The sequence below is a fragment of the Crocodylus siamensis genome, chromosome 1 (genome assembly GCF_052110815.1).
Source record: "Crocodylus siamensis isolate JL-2025a chromosome 1, ASM5211081v1, whole genome shotgun sequence".
NCBI lineage: Eukaryota > Metazoa > Chordata > Crocodylia > Crocodylidae > Crocodylus > Crocodylus siamensis.
The window spans coordinates 147,501,917-147,523,737 of record NC_143395.1 but is presented as its reverse complement, the minus strand read 5'-3'; the positions used below and the strand labels follow the sequence as shown (position 1 = coordinate 147,523,737).

The 21,821-nt window shown below is 45.0% G+C and overlaps 1 protein-coding gene across 1 annotated transcript; it reads right to left on the bottom strand.

The window, feature by feature from the left end:
- Nucleotides 1-5,163: 5,163 nt before the first annotated feature.
- On the bottom strand, nucleotides 5,164-21,678 carry LOC149873461 (sulfotransferase 6B1-like). Its single transcript, XM_090031511.1, has 7 exons — nucleotides 21,583-21,678; nucleotides 10,787-10,899; nucleotides 10,470-10,559; nucleotides 9,379-9,505; nucleotides 8,365-8,459; nucleotides 7,924-8,080; nucleotides 5,164-5,640 (listed from the first exon to the last, which is right to left on the bottom strand). The coding sequence occupies exons 1-7, from the start codon at nucleotides 21,617-21,619 to the stop codon at nucleotides 5,510-5,512; spliced, it is 750 nt and encodes a 249-aa protein (XP_089887637.1). The 5' UTR covers nucleotides 21,620-21,678; the 3' UTR covers nucleotides 5,164-5,509.
- Nucleotides 21,679-21,821: the final 143 nt, after the last annotated feature.

The following is a 21,821-nucleotide window of genomic DNA, read 5'->3' as shown; positions in this document are numbered from 1 at the left end:
CTGAATGCAGATGAGAATGAACTAACCAACCAAAGCGCTGATGAGGCCTCAACTATGAGTACTGTGTCCAGTTTTGGATCTCGCACTTCAAGAAGGATGCAGACAGTTTGGAAAGGTCTGGAGAAGAGAAGACTGAAGGGAGATTTGATAACAGTCTTCAAATACCTGAAGGGTGACTACAGAGAAGATGGAGATGGGGTTTTTCTCTGTGGCTGTAGGGGACCAGACTAGGAGTAGTTGCCTCAAGCTGCAGCAGTGAAAATTTAGATTGGAGACTAGGAGGAACTTGCTGACAGCCAACTGCACTTTGCCATGCATCCACAGATCAAGCAGGTCCATCTCAAGCAGGTCCAAGGAGGTGATCCTCCCCCTCCATGCGGCGCTGGTCAGACTGCAGCTGGAGTACTGCGTCCAGTTCTGGGCACCGCATTTCAACAGGGATGTGGAGAACATGGAGAAGGTCCAGAGGAAGGCCACCCACATGATCAGAGGACAGCAGGGCAGGCCCTATGGGGAGAGGCTACGGGACCTGAACCTGTTCAGCCTCCACAAGAGAAGGCTGAGGGGGGGATCTAGTGGCCTGTTACAAACTAGTCAGAGGGGACCAGCAGGCACTGGGGGAGTCCCTGTTCCCCCGAGCACTGCCAGGAGTGACCAGGAATAACGGTCACAAGCTGGCGGAGGATAGATTCAGACTAGACATCAGGAGGTGCTACTTCACGGTCAGGGCGGCTAGGGTCTGGAACCAACTTCCAAGGGAAGTGGTGCAGGCTCCTACCCTGGGGGTCTTTAAGAGGAGGCTAGACAATCACCTTGCTGGGGTCGTTTGACCCCAACACTCTTTCCTGCCATGGCAGGGGGCTGGACTTGATGATCTGCTCAGGTCCCTTCCAACCCTAGAAACTATGAAACTATGAAACATTAGTCCAACGGAAAAAAAAAAACAAGGTCTTAGGGAGAATAGATAAGAAAACAGAAAATGCTTTCTAACTGATGCTGAAGTGCCTTAGAGAGGAGCCTCCCTCACCTCAAACTCTTGGGAGTCTCTTGTATCCTTTGGTCATTTTTGATTTGCCAACAAGGAACATCTCCCATCATTTGGCATAAACTGAACACAGTGTACTTCTATTAAAGCCTCGCATCACTTGTGTGGTCAGGGGGCTTATAGCCCAATTAATTCCTTTCACAGATCAGTGGAAATAAACACACCTTCTGCTAGACCATTCACCAGCACTCAGACAATTATTACTTCTCTGACAGAAACTGGCAGATAGTGCAGAAAAAATTGAAAAGGAAAAGAAACAAAGGGCAGAAGCAGGGCAGCAAGAGCATGGGGCGAGTGCCACATCCTAGCAGGCTTCTTCCCTTCACAGAGATCTCCTTCTAAGCATTTGCCCATGCTGAGCTCTCACAGGAGCAATGGACAGATCAGCAAGGGGAGCTAGCACTTCAAGTCTGCTGACATGTATTCTTTCTCTAGGAACAATGCCAGGTAGTTAGAAATTATTCTGAATGTCTTTAGCTCACGCCAAGTTCCAGAAATATTAGATCAAATATAGACTTTTGGACAAAGCCTAGTGACTAGCAAGAGGTGTTTTTCTGGCAGGATGCATATTTTTTGTCTGCACCTTTCACATTTTCCTGTTTTTCTCCTTTTTTTTCTTTTTCGGCCTCCTTTTCTCCTTCCATCATACTTTTCCTCCTTGTCTCTTCCACCTATACAATTATGTCACCAAGAACTGCACCTGAAACTGCAAAATGTGAGAAAAAGTAATGGAGACAGACAGACACATCACCACCTTCCCAATGCCACTTCTCTCTGACTGACTGTAAGCAGGAGGAAAGGTGACACGTCACCAGTAGCACTTTCAACCCACACTTGTAAAAGAGACTAGAGACCGACCTTCCTCACATTTATATCAACTGCCCCATTAATTTTGTTCCAGATTCAAAAAGTGGAGATGTGACAGCCAGCTCTGGCTAAGATAGACAAAATCATTAACGAAACATCCCCTACTTTAAGGATCTTTTCTGATGGTGGAAACAAACAGCAGAGGACTTGAAAGAGGAAAGAGTGCAGTCTACAAAGTCTGCAAAACATCAGACGGTTCTTAGTCGTGCTGACCTGCTGACATCAACCTTTTCATGAAGGCAAAGCAAAACCATGCCACCAGTGAGTATGTTTTAGAAAGTAGCCAAGCCATAAGGCAGAATTCAACATAAGACAGACCTTCACTTTGCTCTGGAATGACATGTGCTACTGCTGTGCATTAGGCAACCACAATCCAGCCCTCGCCTTTGCAGGGGTAAAGTAACAGCAGTATTTATTTATCAGTTCAAAACAGCTTTCTTCCTGCAGGTTGATGACCAGGTGGCTGCACCAATTCCCCGAAGGGACCAGTGCCACAAAGCGACCAAGATACACAACAATCTCTGCCTGAAGAGATTTAGGAAATATTGCTCCTGTTGAGTTCACTGAAGTTTTCCAAAATTCAAGGTGAGACAAAGAAGGTCATAGGTCTGGGACAGAAGTTTCATAAACCGGTTTGACTTATATCAGGTAAGTCGGATACTACATTCAACCAGGTTTATCGTAAACCAGTTTTAGCCATTTTGAAATTAGTTTATGTGCACTGAACTTCTGCTCTGTTACAGGTTTAAACCAATTTCTGATCACTTAAACTGGTTTATGTGTAACTTCTGTCCCTAGCCTTTATGACAACCTCTCTCAAGGAGTTGGATAGAGAGCATCAGCTCATCAACTTTGACAGCTCAGACCTTCCAACCTGCTGGGCCAGAGAGTGAGTATGTTCTGCTAGCAAACCCAGGGTCTCCAGTCTTAAACTATGGAAGGTCACTTTGAATGGTATTTAGCAGTATTTCTTGGCTAGAAGTCAAGAGAGACAAAGTCAAGTTTTTGCATGGGCTTCTGCTGCCCTGGCAAACTAGGATGTAGGACTGCATTAAGTCAGTCGAGAGCCAAAGGTACATTACAGAATCCACCATCCACCATTAAAGAATCACAGGACTAAGCACTGATGTCTTCTTTATCAAATGAGGTGCAGTCATGCCGGTCCCTGCACAAACCAGGTCTCTCTCTGTCTTAGAGCTCCCCCATCTGACTCATCTGCTACACTTTGTTGTTAACTCAATAAGCAAGTCACCAAGAGAGAGGGCCTTCCTTGCAGGGGCGCAGCATCTCTCATGATGGAGCCTCTTCTGGGTCTCCTTATGTACAGCCTCTTAACAGCAATGTTACAATGTCCTTGGAGATTATTATCATTCCTCTTGGGAGTCTCTTACAACTATTCAGTCTCTATGGGTGCTTCACAGCACCAGCCTTTCCTTAGACTTCTTTTGGTCCTTCTAATCAGTAACCCAGCCTTCCTTCTGGCCTGCTTGGTCTTAGTCATATGTGGATGTAGGATTAAGAAAAGTGGACTGAAGCAGATGCAATCACTGCTGTAGCTCAGACCATGGAGGGATGGAGGTGAAGTCTGGTTGGAGACCCTGGGACAGCAGGGAAGCCAGGGAGGCCAGGCTGAGAGCAAATGCAGGAAGGGGGTACCCACCTACCACTGCTGCTATCCACAGCTGACCCAAGAGCTGGGGGAACCTGCAGGACACTCCTGGTCTGCTGCAGCTGAGTCAGGCAGGTGTGTCCCTGGGTCAGCTGTGGACAGCAGCAGCAGCAGCAACAGATGGGTCCCCCCCTTCAGGTGCCTGCTCCTGGCTGGTACCCCAAAAATACCCCACTGGCTGGGGGACAGTGCTTCACAGTGCAAGAGGGGATGCAATCACATCATTATCACTGCTCCCCACTCACCACCACCACCCCACCAGCTCCACACCTGGTGTTAGTCTGGTTCCTCTCTACTCTGGCCTTTCCCCAAGCCTACTCATGGTATCTACATCCTGGGTCCATCCTTCTCCTACAAGAGCTCCACTCCTGCCCTTTACTGCTGTGGCCATCCCCTTATACCCGTGAAGACAGGACTCCTAGTCTGTGCTGTCCCTCTTAAAAGGCCCTATTCTCTTTTTCCCTTCCTTCTTTGTAACAGGGGACCCTGTTACACACCCAGGCTAAGTATATGCTAATCAATTCAATCTTTATGGGTTAGTCTAAGCTGCATAGACTAAACTGATAAACAAGTGAACAGACATTGATTAATGTCCACTGCAGACATATGCCTGCAGTGGTCATGTGCCTGCACTGAGGACACATGCCCACAGACATATGCCTGCAGTGGTCCAGGCCAGAAGCCAGGGGGTGCTAGAACATACCTCCCTGCTGGGCTGGAGCAGACAGCTTGGGCCAAGATTAGCCTGCCCAGCCTGCGGGGTAGGGAGGAGAGGAGGGTGTTGCAGGGGAGGTGCAAAGCCTCCTGGGATGCTTGGGGACTGTGTGTTAACTTGAGCCTGGAGGGGGTCTGGAACATAAGGTCAATAAACCAGTTTAACCTAAATTAGTCAAGTCAGATACTACGTCCATCCAGGTTCATCTTAAACAGGCTTCAGCCATTTAGAAAGTGGTTTATGTGCACTGAACTTCTGTTGTGTTACAGATTTGAACTGGTTTCCAATCACTTATACTGGTTTATGTGTAATTTCTGTCCCTATCCCCAGTGACTCCATACCCCACTTGGAGAGACAGTCCTCAGCAACTGTTCTGGAGTGTAGTGTGGGGACACTACACTCTTCTCCTCATCCCACACAGTTCTCCACTGAGATGATATTGATTGAGCACTGCTTCCAGACCAGTGGGTCTTGGAGCTGTAGTGGTGAACTTAGACAGCCTGCACCTCTTTAAGGTTCCTGTCTCTGTAACTTTGTTGTGAAAAAGTTTTAATTATGAGACAGACACTGCAAGTTGGTGTTAAGCATTCTCAACTCACACTGATTTCCTTGGGTTTGTGGGTGCTCCACACCCCTCAGAATAGCCCTCATTTTACTGAGAGACAAATATGTGTTGGAGAAGGAAAGAATTTAAAGTATTCAAGAGTTTTTCCTACCGCTCAATTCCCCTGCTTTTTCATGGAATAACATCATCACTTGGAAAACAGGAAAACATAACACCAAGCAAAACAAAGGTTCACTTTTTATACTGAAATATTAAGAGTTTACAAAGTAGAAAGCAAAAGAACATTCATAGTGATTGCTGTGTAAGATCTCTTGGAAAAAAATCACTCTAACATGTTGAATGGATTTCCAATAATTTCATCATATCCAAATAATCTAGCACTTACATACTGTAGTTTACATAGAGTTCTACTAAATAGCATAGCATTGTAGCTAAAATGAGTTTAAGGACCAAGGTCAGGCCCTATAACCCTTATATATCCAGGAAATCCTATTGGCACCACCTGCCTAAACAAGGATTATTCATGTGACTATAGGCTGAATGATCAAGGTGAAAATACAGGACTATTTGTCCTGATTTAAACAATTCCACTTAGAATAGAAGTGAATGAAAAGCTGGCACAGAAGCAAAACTTTTCTGTAACCCATTTCAGGCTTTGCAGTGTACATCATACTTCAGCATTGCTCCCAACTTCGTTCCATCTAAAGACTCTTTAAATTTGGCATCCATTTGCTGGTTCTGAGCTTCAGTGAAAAGGCTCTTCCAATCACCAATGGTTCCTGGAATTGAAAAAAAAAGCAAGTAAAGGATAATCTATCCCTACAGTGACTGAGAGACTTACTGTATGTATTTATTTATACACAAGATGACTCTGATTATAAGAAGGTCCCTCAATAATTAGATTCTATATATAGAAAATGTGTAAATTTGATAGAATTTTCCAGGTATAGCATCTAGGGAGGCTTGCCTTGAATTTGTCCCCCTCCTACTGCTATAGCTGGGAGAATAAATCTGGTGGATCAGGTAGTCCCTTTGCAACCTCCCTACTTTTCCCCACTTCAGCTCCTACCCTTTCTTCCTGTCAGCTCTCTCCCTGAGTACATGGAAGTGAGGAGCATATTTGCACATTTGAAAAAACTGAGCATGAAATAAACACAGCTGTAGTAATTTGCATATAGTACCCATAGACTTAGTTGATCCAGAATTGATGCATTTTACCTTTTTTGAAACTGCTGCAAGCTTTAGCACAGGTACTCCATCAACACACTTTCAAGCAGCACATTAGTACCTACTTACATATAGTACAAATTATGCATGATATTAGTCCAAAGCCAAAAGGCTCATGATTTACCTATAGTTAATTGGGTTGGGCCCCAGCAGAGTCAACAGCATTTCAAACCATAGTGACCCCACAGCTCAGCACTGTTCACTACACCCCAGATACACCCCACAAAAAAGCCATGTGCTATTTAGCCCCCACTCATGACTGGAACCAGCTGTTCTTGTCACAAGTCCTTGGATCCTGCAAAAATGTATATGCATAGGAAGCAAGGGAGCAATCCAGTCCTGCTTCACCTCATGGAGGGTGGGGGCCAGACTAATCAGCTGTGACAGGCTGAATGAGGAGACCACCAAGGGATCCTGAGTAAACTGTTTGAGGCCCTGTTTGGTAATGTTTGCCAGATATTTAAGGCTGATATAGAAACTGGAATCATCAGAAATGGGAAAGAAAGACACAGCTCAGCTGTGGGAGTGAAGAGGAAGTCAAAATGTATGCAATGTAGTGGCTCACTATGACTTGGAAAGTCAGCATTCAGGGGTACTACACTCAATAGGCACTATCATATATCTTTTCCAGGTGGATTGCATTAACTTATCTTTGTGGTAGGTTCCCGTTAACATGTTTGCCCACTATGGGCCATGTACATTATAGTCATGCTCAGTCTTGGCTGCATTTAATCAGCTTCATCATTAATTTCCATTATCAAGTACATGCTTCCTTTAACAGCAGTTCAAAGATAAGCAGTGCATTTAATGTGGTTTCCTTGTATGTGAATATAAGATAAGGTGTCCTTTCCCCCTATACTTATTGGGGGGGGGGGACCTAATCTTGTATTTGAGTAAATATAGTATTTATAAGAAAGAAGAATTCCCCAATCTCCTTTATTACCATATTTGAAGACAACACACATTTATGTTCATGAACAGTGCAACTGACTAGGGAGAAAAAGTATATATATACCTGCCTCAGAATGGGCACAATAATTTTCACTACTGCAAAGTGAATCTAAAGAGTATATAACATAATGCAGTTCTAATGTGGTTGCTTTTGCACCTGCTTTTGCACTGGTGTAAAAAACATACCAGATGAATGGCACTGCGAGATCAGGCCCTAAAAGTTCATAAACATAACTCACAACTGCAAGGACCAATCATATTATAGTCAAGGGCTGTCTTTAAGCTGCAAAAAAATGAATATAGATTCTGGACACCTGAAATTGAAGGGCTTTTGAATCTGGGACTCTGATTGGACAATGACAGAAGTCAACCGATGGAGAAGTTTTTCCCTTACTGTGGTCTGAGGCTATGAAAGGTGATACCTGGTTCATCTACAAATAACACCATCCCCTGACCCATTACTTAATTTTTAACAGTTTGATAGTAAGGATGCATGGTGCTCCAGAAGAAATGCTGAGAAATGAAAGTAATCCATTGGTTCAAAAAAGCTGGAACCACAGCTATAGTTTTTGGATTGAAATTTTTATTCGGATTCACATTTAATCACACTAGCTGCCTAAGAAACTTAAGAAGAAAACTCTATGGAAATATGCCATAAATTGAGTTTTAGAACCTTCTCCAGCTTCTACAGCAATTAGTAAGAACCTTTCCTTGATTTTCATACGAACTGATTCCAGCCATGACCAAACACCATGATTTCACTGTGCTTCATTGCTAGAAAATAAGGTAATCAGAAGGGACTGATCAACCACTGCTTCAAGTTCCTGTCATAGTTAAATGAAGTGTAGCCTCCACCTAGGGGATATTTTGTTTGGGATTTTTACCTTTCCGGAAGAGAATTGGGCCAACTGAGCCATGCGTCTCCTGGGATTTATCCCTCACTGCTTGGAAGCTGGCCCTGTCTGCAATAGACTGAATTTGCTCTGCCTTCGGAGAGAATCCAAAGAAGTCAGCAATTTGCTTTACTGCTGAAGCCAGGTTCTGAAAGCAATTTAGTGAAACGATACACATTATAGAGAAATATAAAATGCTTCCTCTAAAAAAAGTGTTCTGTGTTTGAGAGGTATATGACCTTGACTTATCGATAAGGGTCCCAAGTAGTATATTCGCTATGAGACCTTGATGTTCAGCTCTAAAAACCTGCATCCACATTTAGCTTTTTGCTATGAGATAATCATATTGCCACTGAAATCACTCTGAGTTTTGCCATCAACTTTAGTGGGAGGGGGAATCAGATACTTGCCTGTAAGTATCAATGCCTTTACCTCTTTCATGTCTTCATATATCAAAATCTGAACATTTTCATCCTCAATGTGTTTATTCCAAGCAACTGCATGGTCAAAATAGGATCCCCAGCTGACTGCAAAGCAGACAGAAAAGCTTCACCCTGAACATTTTTAGAATTAAGTTTTTATTTCTCTCTCACTGGGCACGTCTAAACGTGCATTAATGCACCATGATTTCTGTGCATAAGTTTAGTACTTGTAATAAGAGGTACTAACTAAATGAGCAATATTCAGCACTACCGTGTAGTAGCGCAGGCACATGCCTTTTAAGTGATGCTAATGTGCAGTAGACTAATTCTACTGCACATTAGTGCAATAGCATAGCTTTTGCCATGATGCGCTAATTCACAGTAGAATTAATCTATTGCACATTTAGTGTCTCATGTCCCACTAAGAACCAATTTCTGCTGCCCACAAGTTACCCCCATGTAGACAAGAATTAAATAGTTGCTGTATATGCTGTACATATGGAGAAGCAAAGATTTCTTGTTGAAAGCAATGGCTTTGTCTAGAAGCATGGACTTCATTACTCTGTATCACTGTTTTAGCTTCCAGTGCTATACATATGGTTACTAAAGATGGCTCTGAGCAGTCAAATCCAAATCTGAATCCAGATCCAATTGGGCCCATATTTAAGGAGGGGGTATTTAGGACCGGGATTTTTGTTGGCCTCAGTAGCCAAAACTGAAATGCCTTCGTTAGTACTGCTGACTCTGATCAACTCTTGCATCTGCAGGTGGCAAAGATTTTGAACAAAATCTTGTTAAGCTATCATTCAAGTGCTTGACTCCTAGAATAACTTGATGCTCAGAAGCAAAGTTACCTTAAAACATGCATCACACACTGGAATTCAGTTGCATCTTATCCTGGGGAATTATCCCCAGTGAATCTCACCATTACACAGCTGTTTTCCCACTGTCTTCATTCAGTTGTTTTCAAATATTTGTTATTCTGCTTATCTTTTTCAGATACACTCAGAGACAGAAATTATACCTTTTCCATTCATGAACTCTGAGAAGAACTCATCCCAAGAGCTATAACTGGGGATGGATGGGACGTTGTTGTGAAAATGGAAAAATGATGCAGCTGTATCTTTAGGATTTCGAAACAACACCAGTATCTGAAATGGGAGGAAGAGGTCAGCAATTTTTTGATCATTTTTTTCCCCTGGTAAACTAAAAGGATAGTACAACTAACATTCTGTAATCAATACTGTACTATAGCTATGAAATATTTTCATTAGTATGTGGGGCACAAAAACAAATTTAAAAATTGGTAATAAAGTCCCTGTGGACACTTTTAAAGCATGATCTTGTGGTAAAAGAATCAAAGAATTGAGAGACTGAAAAGACTGTAATATTGCCAAAAATCCTTCTGTGTCCAGGTTACCCAAGACTGGGGAATTTCTAGAGAATCTTACAGCCCATTCTCTGTAAAATACTACTGCATTCCCCTTTGGGAAACTGTACTAGTGCTATTCATTTTCCCCGCTTTCTCAGGAATCATGTCACACCTCTTAGAGTAAATACAAGCATTTCTAAAAAAATAAAATAGGCAAAAATGAGAAAAAACTTTTATAATAAATATCAACTGAAAAAATCACTAAGAATTATCACTCCTCTCCCCTTGTTTAACTATTGCTTCTATCCTGCACCTAATGTATCTGCCATAGCTCCATGATGAACTGTCACTGGCTTGAAATAAAATTCAGCAACTTGTCCATGTGTGTAAGGCTTCAACAGGTTGTTCTTGTGCATAAAAGAAAACGTAAGTCATTAAGGTAACCATAGCCAACCTCTACACTATTCACACCAACCTTTCTGGTATAAAGGAGAAGCAGTAGCTGTAAGGCTCTTCAACAATTCCGAGCCAACAACCAAGACTTACTGGTAATGTCAATTAAAACAACTCTAACTGTGATCTAAGTTGCATCAAATGCCAAAGCAGCATCCAGCGGGCCCCAGAATTTAGTAGTATTAAGGTGTCTTAGAGCCACCTTCTCCTCACCACCACCTGGGTTCTAGTCCAATTAAGGTTCTGTCCCCAAAATTACACTTCAAATGCTATAGATGTGGGGCACTCACCTTGGCTTTATTCTTAAAGATAGACTTGGGGATCATATCATAGGGAACATGAGTTGCCAAAATCCTGGGAGATGGGAACTGTTTCAACCTCTTTAAAAGCAAACCAAAGAATGAGAATCACTTTGTTATACTTGTACAAGAGTGTTGGCATATGTGAGCTAGCCCCTTATACTAATCAAAGAACATCAATTATCTAAGTCTTTTTTCTTCAGGAGAAAAACCCCCACATGCTACATGACTAGTGTGCATGTATGTGTGTAGGTAGCAGGTAGAAAAACAATGCACTTCATTTGTTTTAATCATTTCTCCCCACTAACCTGATATTTTTCTGGATCTCCACATTCAATAAATGGCAGTTCTAAGGTTTCACTTTTTTTCTGTAAAGTTGTAAAGATCAGGTCATTTAAGATCTGGATAAGCCAGTTGGCACCTGGGCAAAGAAACAAGCAAACTAAAATAAATACAATAGATAAGAAGCTTATAAAAGATCTCAGAACCTTCCCATTATAGTGGTTTAGTACTGTGGAAAATGCATTTGTCAATGTGCAAATAATACTCTCCCAAAACTCTCAAGACACTAAGCAAAATTAAATCTTCAGTATAAAGAAGCTAAATAGATACCTAACAGCCTGCACCTTAGGCTGTATGTTGCCCAGATTCCATAAAGGTCAACCATACTTAGAATTGGTGACATTTGACTTCATTGGAATCCAACTTAGTCATGAATGTACTTGTGTTTTTTAAAAAATATATATTTATAAAACAGAAGGTAACAGTAAAGGGAACCTAGCTCTTATCTATGAAAAAACAAATGCAGAAGATGGGGGGGAGGGGGAGAAAGACCAGCAAGATGCTAAATTATTAAATCTGATGGAAAGTTATCAGCCATCTACCATACGGAGCAAACAAGAGGTACCACACATAGATTTTATAAATCTTCCTCTGTATGGAGTCTGAAGCACGCTATCACATCTGCTCTTTGCCACCTGATGGAGTTGCTCTAATGAAGTTATACCATTGGGTCATTCCCACCAATGTCTGTCTCTTGCGGTCTCCTCTTCAAAGGTTTCTAGGCACTAAGAATGCTCTGCTCAAAAGACAATGAAGCACGGTACTACTGGTTGTTGAAGGAATACTAGGTGACAATCTGTTTTCTCCCTGGGCCACAGCATCATTCCCCTGTCCTTGTGGAGAGCTCCTTGGAAGGCTTTCCTCAGGGTATGTGCAGATAATGCTGTAATACTGGCTGACCCAACCTTTTGTGCATTGAGACTCCCATGTGCATGGAGCTGCTAGAGATGGTAATGAGAAATGCAAGAGGCAAACTGTTTAAACTTCAGGCTCTCTGTGGAAAAGCTGTTCCCTGAAAGACTATCCTTGCCTGACTCTTCTTTTCTCTGACTTCCTCACTCTGCACAGACTGCTGTTTTCTTCAGATTGTAAGCCCACTTGAGTAGAGACTTTTCTGTCTTTATATTAGTCTGGAAAGCACTATACATACCTGTGGTGCTAGATAAATAAAAATCTCTATTGTGGTTTCTTTCTCTGTAAAAGACAGTTAATTACACACACACAGCCCCCCCAGACTGAATTCATGAAGAGATGATATTTGCCCTCAAACAAATCTTAAGCAACACTGTCCTGAATAGATATACCCTTCAATCCAACTTAAGAGCTAGGAGTCTTAAGAACTGTAAATAGAAGCTAGAACATTAGTATCTCATAGTTTCATAGTTTCTCCACAGACATGTCCCTGCCTGCACGTTGCATAACATCCATGCACAAATAAGAATTTGATTTCTAAAGGTTATCCGATAGGCCTAAAATAACAAATCTTTTATTTTCCCACCCGCTTCTCAAATATCTGGTATAACATAAATCGACATGTTCCTTCAACTCACACCTTGCCAAATATTTTCCACATCAGTTGTTGTTTACTCATCTATTATAGGCCATAGAGTTGTGGGAAACATTTCATATAAGTGAGATTTTTTCTGAAGATTAACTTTCATAATCTGTAATGAATTGCAGGGGATAGGATAATGCTAAAGCTCTGGAGGAAAAAAGGAAACTTGGAGAACTTTCCTCAGGTCTGATCCAAAGAGGTGCTGAATATCTAAAGTCAGTGGGAGACAGGGAGTTCAGGAGATAGTCAGCTCCTTGAAAGTTTGGGCCCAACAGAAGAAACATGATAACTTAAGAAGCCAGAATCTTGATTTTATGGCACGGCCAAATAGCTGGACTCTGTTCCTGTAGTGATGATGATGATGGTGATGATGTGATGATGATGAAGTGTCGCCACACTCATATGTCAGAAGCACAAAGGCCAGAAAGCCAGCAACAGGTAGAATGATCAATGTCAGTAAGACCATGGGCAACCGAAGAAGGGCCATAAGGGCATTCAAAGATGATGTAGTCAGCCATCAGAGTTTGAGCACTACAGCAGCAGCCAACATCGCTGAAGAGGCCCCAAAAGTGCATGCTCATCTTAAATCGTCCAACACCCATTCTAAGACAGTTAAGAGCAGTCAGCCTGCAGGGCAGAAGCTGGTGCTGGGAATGAAGGGCACCTGTACGCAAGCATGGAGGCTGCTCTGACATGCTGTAATTACAGTGTGTTGGAGCAGATTCAATTAATAAAGCCTGCTGGAGCATGGTAATTATCCCCATGCTTAAAAATGGTGGTATTTCTAAGCACAGGAATGCTGATACACGAGACACAGTGGTGTTTTAATTAGAGTGGCTCCCAGAGCCACTCCTCACCCCCAGAGCATGTGTAAAAGTGCCCAAAGTCCTTTAGCTACAGTTCTTCTGCAGAACGTTCCTGCAGTAAAAAGGTGTGCAGGCTAATTTGTGACTCTTGGGCTCAGTCCTAGAAAGTGCTAAGCAACCTTCTGACTGCTATACCAGTGGGACAAGAGCATGCACAGCAACTCACAGTTTTAAACTGCACAAACCAATTTCTTCTTTTTTCATCTAATTCTTATCCCCCCCCATACACACACACCTTTTTCCTCAAACTCACAAGATCAAATTAAGAAAATATCCATTTAATACTAGTTATGAGTGTGAGCTCAAATATCCATGTGATATGAAATTCAAGTAGGCAAATATAAAGGTTTCCCCAGCAATGCTCGCTGCTTTAACATGCACATATGAAGTATTCCCTATTCCTTTCTCCCTTGTTCGGTGTACCCTTTAACAAATGTCTTCCATAAATGTATGCTGCCTCCCTTTGCTGCCTATAACACAGTGGCAGGTTTCTCCTTCTGCCCCACACAGTTACAGGTACAGGAACCCTGCTGGGAACTGTTGGGTCATTCTCGCTGAATGATTACTAATGTTTGTCACTCATCTAAATTTCCCACCCATGATTTATCACCAGCTGTCTTCGTGTCAGCAGAGGTGACATCATGCAAAGCTATTAAACAGGGGTGGCATTTGAAATTTAAGCCAAATCCAAACTATATAAATGGCCCCCTCCCCTTATATTGTGGCAGATGTAGCACAAATACTGCATTCTGAGCCCATCTCCCACACTTTGCATTTGTCCTCACCTCCTCCTACCCCCAGCTTCCTGCCTCACCAGAGCATTTTTTCAACAACATAAGCATATTTCTTAAGCCCTTACTAAGGCAAACCCCCATGGCAGTCATTGGGAGTTTGTGCCTGAATTAAAACTGAGTGCTGAACACAACAACTCCAGGTGACTTAGTGGGAATGACAGGTGCTTTGCATATTTCAGAATAATTTAACTGGATCCTTTGTTCATTTTAACATAATGTATTTCTCAACCAAATAAATAAATAAATAAACTAAATGCATATATGCATGTATTTCTAGTGGTTGTCCTCTGTAGATTATTTTGTCCATTTCTGGATCCCTACACTTTCCTACAACCCCAACTCTGCACCCCCTCCCCGCCAAATGCACACAACCTGGTACCCAAAACAAAAATAGATGACTGGAAGGGACTTGGGTCTTGAAATCCTGTCCTCTGCTCTCACAGGCAAGCACAACATACAATCCCTGCCATGAGCTGACAAAGCTCCATCTCAAAACTGACTAGGAATTTGAGCATTCTGCTCCCATGGGAAGTCTGTTTCTCTTTGAAAAGCACCAGAAAAAAGAGCATGGACTACTAGCATATTATGTTGTAGACCCTTTTTGTAGCCCAAAGGTGAACTCTATTATATTTATCAAAACCAACTTAAAACTGAAAAATGTTATAGAGCAGTTTCAACTTCTGAAAAGAACATACACTATGTCCTGTCATGTTCTCTCCTAATTGACACCAATTATTCCTGCATTGTGACATACAACTCCGTTCCACTTTCACACAGCTCACTAAGGTAATTACAAGATGAAGAGCATTGAGTTTCTTCCCCATTGCACATATAAGAGACTATTTTGTTTTCATGCATCTTCTCCAGTACACAACAACCCACAGCACTAAACAATTACATTGAGTACCCCCTTTCAGATCAACATATTGAAAAGAAACAGTCTAAAAGACTGCAGAATTAAAATAAAACATTCTTGTCTCTGTATCAGAAATGCCTACGGTAATATCCCTGCAAAATAATTATTCAGCATTAAAAAACACCATTAATTTCTTATTTTCCCTCTTATAACTTACTACATGTTTTAGTATAGCAAGTAATAATTATTTATGCTGTATTCACCACATTTGGGATAGGACACCAGCACGATATCATCTTTTCTGGCTTCTAAGTTCTCCATAGCCTGGAATGTCTCTGCACTGCACACAGTGGAGGGGTACGGGATTCCCTTATAAGAGAACAGCAGATCCTTAAGGGCAAACCCTTCAGACTTTGCTAACGCTTTCTCTATTTCATCAACCAATTTGCTCTGGTTACCAGCCATTTTTGTCGCCTTTGGTGTGTGAAATTACTGTATCTAAGTAACAAGTGCCTTTAAATAGGCATCTGAAGGGGTGGAGTGAAAAATGCTGGCATTATTTGTCTCAATACAACACAAAGCAGGTCATGTTGCACACCATGTGCAAACCCAAAGCGATCAAATACTTTTTCATCTCTCTTCCCTCCCCATCCTCCTAGGAATAGAGGCCGGGCTTGATCTTGCCATTCTTCCAAAGAGTAGGACTGACTCTTGTTAGAAGTCCCAGAGAAGACAAGAAAGAGGATTAAGCCCCCTGAGAGAAATGGCAATAGGAAATGGATTACATTGTAGGAATAGGCTGCAAAATGTTAAATTTAATCCTATGTAACATTAGCAGGAGGAAAGCTTCTCACAGGAAAGCAGAGAACGCAAGGAGGGGATACAACGCCCTGGGAAGGGCTGGACTTCAGAGGTTTGTTTCAGCCCCGTGTAGGCATAGGATAGTTTAAGGGACAGCATATTTGCCAGAAAGGGTGGGGGGGGCCTTCAGCAGGTCGATTGCGACGTTGAATATGTGAATATTATGTAATAAGGTTGGATTCTGGTTCAACAGTGTGTTTAATAGTGCCTGTTTTTGTTTTTTTCCCCTGTGATAAAATGGAGAAGGGGCTCCAAGAGTGGGTGAGGGTACTTGCAATTATATAAGAAACAAGTTAAATGATTTCTAAATGGGTTTTCAGGAAGTCACAAGTGATTTTATTTGTTCTGTGAATGTTAGAAAAATTTGTAAAAGTGAGTTTCTATTAACTTTGTGAAACCTCAGGTGCATTTTGTTTACTTGTAGTTTTTCTTAATGTGTTTCATAGTGACAGCTTTTACTAATAAAATGTTTTTAATAAAAAAAAAAAAAAAAAAAAAAAAAAAAGCTTCTCACACCAATGTTAAGTGGTTTCAGTTTTGTCACCAAGTCCAACCCTATGCAGAGGCAATGTATACGGGACACACGTGGGTACACTTGTGCCCCTGAACATGGCGGTGCACCCCCTACAAAAAGGCACTGCCGACACTGTTGGTGGTGCCTGCATGCGGTCACCGCTTGCCCTTGCACCCCACCACCGGCAGCATCATCTGTGGGAGCTCCCACTTACCGCCACTGTGTTACCGCTATGCTCCCGCCACACCCCCCACCCACTGGGGGCACACATCATTCATGACCCTATGTCACTGATTTAAAAGAAACAGAAAGTGTACAGGTACTAAGTAATAAAAGACAAGACTATAAAAGCCATAAAACAAAACAAAATAAAAAAATCCACTTAATTCAAGGGCAGTACAGTAAAAGCTTTGTTATCAGGCACCCCCGGGAAACAGAGGGTGCCAGATAACAAAATAGGTCGGATAACTGAGCGCCCGGAACAGGCGTCTTTGCCTGTTTGGACCACTGCCTGTCCCACTGTGTCTGGGGTGTCGCCACTCCTCCAACCATCCGGCCGCCCCTCCCGCGGGCTCCGGGGGCCACGCAGGACAGGGAGGAGGGACCCGCGTAGGCTGCTTTGGCTGTGGGGGCTCCACGAAACCGGAAATGCCATGGTGGGCACTTCTGATTTCACTTTTCCCTTACAAGCCCTTACAAGCCGACATGCTGGTTAACAGAGCATGCTGGCTTGTAAGGTGCCGGTTAACACAGCTTTTGCTGTAATGCTAATATCATAGCCTAAAAGTACCAGAGGCCTTTTAGACACTAAGGCCCATTCTGAAGGCTACTGTATATTAATGTCTCTCTTTTATGTTAAAAGACAATGAAAGCTGAAATCTTAACTAATTTTGCAGTCCCAAAGATAAGCATTAGATCGTTTCCTAATGGTTTGGTTTTACATGTTTAATCAAGTTTCCCTGTAGCAGTGAGCTCAAAGACAAAACAGGACTTCCTAGTTAGCAACTAAGGGGCTTTTCATAAAAAAGGAGAAAAATAGGCCTAGAAGGTCATCTAGTCCAACCTCCTGCTCAAGAAAAGATCACCCTCAGATAATCTATCGCATAGGAATATCTAAGGATTTCTTAAAACATGGCACTGGGATTGGTGGCTACGGAGGGGGCTACGGCAAATTTTGAGGTTGCTATAGCCCTCCCTAGCACCTCCCTAGCACCTCCCCACCACCACGGGTGGTGCTATAGTCCGATCCCTAGCACCACCCATGGAAATAAACAAGCTTGGGGGAAGCAGACTGAAACAACTGTGCCTATTACAGCAGTGATGCTCAACCTTTCAGCCCTGCTGCCTGCATTAGTGGTGCAGGCACCACATGCCAAATCCAACTGCAGAGTAACCCCGTGCATCGGCTTGGGCCTGCATGTGTCCAATCATGGAGTGACCCGGAGTACTAGTTCTTGTTGAGCACCACTGCAATACAGCAATCTCCCTTCCAAAGTCTAGAAAGGAATATGAGATCCCTTCATTCCTCTGCTGCCAGCAAATAGCTGTGAAAGGCACTGACAAAGTGTGCACCACAGTGACTGTCACTTAGAGAACAAGAACCTGCTATTGCTAGTGCTACATGTTACTGTCAGCTCATGTGGCAAAGGTCAGCGTATGCAGGATGCATGAAGGCTTTAATCCAGCTCATGGTTCATGTGCATGCCAATAGAATGCCACATAATAGAAAAACTGGAAGCTAAAGTCTACCACTGGTGGTGGACAGGTCGATGTCGACCTGGGAGGGTGTGGGCAGTGGAGTCCCCCAGGGCTCGGTCCTTGGGCCGGTGCTGCTCAACATCTTCATTAGGGTGTGGAGAGCATCTTCACGAGGGTGTGGAGAGCACCCTGTTCAAGTTCGCTGATGACACCAAGCTGTGGGGTAAAGTGAATACACCAGCAGGCAGGGACCGCATCCAGGCAGACCTGGATACGTTAGAGACGTGGGCGGACCTGAACAGGATGCGGTTCAACAAGGGCAAGTGCAGGGTGCTGCACCTGGGGAGAGGGAACCAGCATTATGGTTATAGGTTAGGGGCTGACCCTCTCGGCAGCACAGAGGCAGAGAGGGATCTTGGAGTCAGGATTGACTCCAGGATGAATATGAGTCGCCAATGCAATGAAGCAATAGGCAGAGCCAACCGCACCCTGTCATGCATCAACGGGGGCATTGCTAACAGGTCCGGAGCCTTGCTCCCCCTCTATGCGGCGCTGGTCAGGCTGCAGCTGGAGTACTGTGTCCAGTTCTGGGCGCCGCACTTCAAGTAGGACGTGGAAAATCTGGAGAGGGTCCAGGAGGCCACTCGTATGGTTGGGGGCCTCCTTGGCCAGCCCTATGAGGAGAGGCTGAGGGACCTGAATCTCTTCAATCTCTGCAAGAGGAGACTGAGGGGGGGTCTTGTGGATGCCTACAACCTTATCAAGGGCTAGCAGCAGGGACTCGGGGAAAGTCTGTTCACCAGGGCCCCCCTTGGAGTCCCCAGGAACAATGGCCACAAGCTGAGGGAGGAAAGGTTTAGGTTAGATATTACGAAGAACTACTTCACTGTAAGGGTGGCCAGAGCCTGGAATAGGCTTCCCAGAAAGGTGGTGCTCTCACCTTCCCTGGAGATCTTCAAGAGGAGACTGGACAGGCACCTGGCTGGGGTCTAATGACCCCTGCCACCCCCAGTGCTCCTTCCTGCCCATGGCAGGGGGTTGGACTTGATGATCTGTCTAGGTCCCTTCCCACTCATTGGTTCTATGATTCTATGATTCTGTGATAAACTCAAGTTATTGCACCACACTGATGTGGATGGAGAAGGGAACATCTGATTTCTTGGGCTCTATTCCTCACTTTCAGGTTTGTGCCTCTTAGAAAGTTACTGCAAGACATACTGTTTATGAGTTGAGGTCTTCTGTATGATCAATGTAAACTGGTTTCTCATTCTTTTGATTGAGACAAGTTCAAGAAAAGATGTTCAAGCTGTCTGCAACATCTGTGAGCCCCATACAGCCACAAAAGCAGAAAAACTACCACCTTTGCTTCTGCACCCCCAATTCTAAATTCCCTACCCTCTGGTGTTACCTGATGCATCAGGCAACTGCAAATCAAAGCAGCAATCACTGTGTGTTGTCAGTCTTGTACTTTCTTCAATAGGAGCAGTCACACAAAGCTCCACTTTCTTGCTCTACTTGCAAATGGGGAGAAGCCCTTGGTAGGGAATTGCAGCAAGAGAATCCTTCTGTCAGAGGGTCTGAAGCTGAACAACATGGACCACCTACAGCCAGCAGAAGTTTTTGCTATTAATGTTATTTAGCCCTCTGCCATACTTTACATATATTATGCAATTAACTGGTGGATTGCACAATAAATTTTGACCAGCCACACTACGTAAAATCATTACTAGCTACAATGGTGACATGTAGGGGGAACACAGGGTGCGGTACATGCACCCCCTGACTGGCCGCACTCGCCACTTGGGTGATGAGCAGGGGGGCAGGTGGGAGCATCAGTGCCCCCCTGCAAGTGCTGGTGATTGCTATAGCCGCTCCCGGAAGTGGCCAAGCCACTCCTAGAAGCAGCTGCAGCGATCAGCTGTTGCAGGATTGGCCACAGGGGTTGCAACATCAGCCACGGAGGGACCCCCCCAGTTGGTAGGACCAGCTGTGGGGGGGCCCCCCAGGTTGGAGGGACAGGTTATGGGAGGGTGGGGTATGTGTCTCCCCAACTAAGGCGGCACCAGTTGCCCGTTACTACCCATGAAAATGTCCATCCAGATATACAGAGAGCTAACTAGCTACCAAATTAGAGCTTGAAAATGTGTAACAATTTTGCAGCTGGTTTCTAGCCAGCTTGCATTTGAACATGCCAGAGGAAATGCTACAAGGACACATTGAAGGCATAGCTCAAGAAAACAGAAGCCAAGAATCATAGAAAATGAAGGTTGGATGGGACTTCAGCAGGTCATCTAGTCCAACCCCCTACTTCAAGTAGGACCATCTCCAGCTATCTCATCCCAGCCAAAGCTTTGTCTAGGCAGGTCTTAAAAGCTCAAGGATGGAGATTTGACAACCTCTATGGCAGGGGTGGGCAATTATTTTGGGCGGAGGGCCACTTACCTAGTTTCGGCAAACTCTTGAGGGCTGCATGGGTAGCCCCACCCCTTGACAGGTGCCCCACCCCCTGGTCACCATCTTGTGACCAATGTCCCAATGTCTTGGGACCAATGTCCCAGGGCCAGCACCGGTGGGGCCCAAAGCAGGGCACAGGCTGGCAGGGGTCTGTGGAGCCAGGCTGGGCTGCACCAGCAGGGAGAGGAGGAAGATGGCCCAGCTCCATAAAGCCCCTGCCAGCTGGGACCCTGCGCTCCTGCCACCCTGCTCTGGACCCCACCGGCACTGGCCCCAGGACACTGGTGTTGGCCCTGTGCTTCCACTGGCTCCCACACTGCTCACTGCCAGTGCCCCCGCAACCCTGCAGTATAGGCGGGGGGCAGTGTGCAGCCCCAATCCCCTGCTCCCTGGCAGGGAAGGAGGTGGTGCTTAGTGCGCAGGAAAAGTGGCCCCTCCCCCTGCCCCATGGCCCACACTCCCTGCTGCAGCCACTCGCAGCCCAAACAGAGCTGTCCTGAGCAGGCACAGGCAGCCCCAAGCAGGCTGCGAGTGGCTGCAGTGGGGGGCATCGGGCACAGGGCAGGGTAGGGGCTGCTTTTTCCCCATGCTCAGCTCCATCTCGTAACCTGCCCCCACTGCCAGTCTAGGCCCTGCATTGGCTCTGGGCTCACCCACTGGGGCTGCATTTAGCGGCAACAACTGCTCGGCGTGAAGGAAAGTGGCTCCCCCACTTGCCGCGCTGGGCAGTGTTTGCTGCTACTGCCCACCCAGAGGTTGTGCACTGGGCAGCACAGAGGCGGCAGTGGCAAACACTGCCCAGCCTGGCAAGTGTGGGGGCTGCAGCTGCTGCCACTGTGTGCAGCCCCAATGGGCAAGCCCGGAGCTGGCACAGGGCCCAGGCTGGCAGCAGGGCCAGGTTACAACCTGGTTCTGAGCGTGGGAAAAGTGGCCCCTCCCCCACCTTGTGCCCAATGCCCTGCACTGCAGCCACTCACAGCCCACGTGGGGCTGCCTGTGCCTGCTCAGGACAGCTCCGTGCAGGCTGCAAACAGCTGCAGCAGCGAGCACCCGCCACAGAGTGGGTGAGGGGCCACATTTCCCCATGCTCAGCTCCCCCCCCCGTGCTCAGCTCTTCCCCAGGCCACTTTTCCCTGGGCTCCTCCCCTGCCCTCCCACCCATACCTGAGCTTCCTGAGCCAGTGCAGCCACATGGTCCCATGCCAGAAGGCCCTGCTGTAGCCCCTGGCTGGGGGTGGGGCAGGGCCAGGTAGGCCCTGCTGTTACAGGAGCCACTGGGGCTTCCCCTAGGTCCTACTGCCCCTGGCTCCTATCATATTTTGACAGGAAACAAGGGCAGATAAATATTAATTTTCTAAAATTTTTAAGGACCCCGCAGGCAGTTTTTTGGCCACTCCTGCTCT

Excerpts from the sequence above, each read along its gene's own strand:
- LOC149873461 (XM_090031511.1), bottom strand. The coding sequence starts at position 21,619 with ATGGGACCATGTGGCTGCACTGGCTCAGGAAGCTCAG. Across the intron at positions 10,900-21,582 it reads CACTGGCTCAGGAAGCTCAG|GTGCCAACTGGCTTATCCAG; the intron begins GTATGGGTGGGA and ends TTCTTTGCCCAG. Across the intron at positions 9,506-10,469 it reads TCTTTAAGAATAAAGCCAAG|ATACTGGTGTTGTTTCGAAA; the intron begins GTGAGTGCCCCA and ends CTCCCATTTCAG.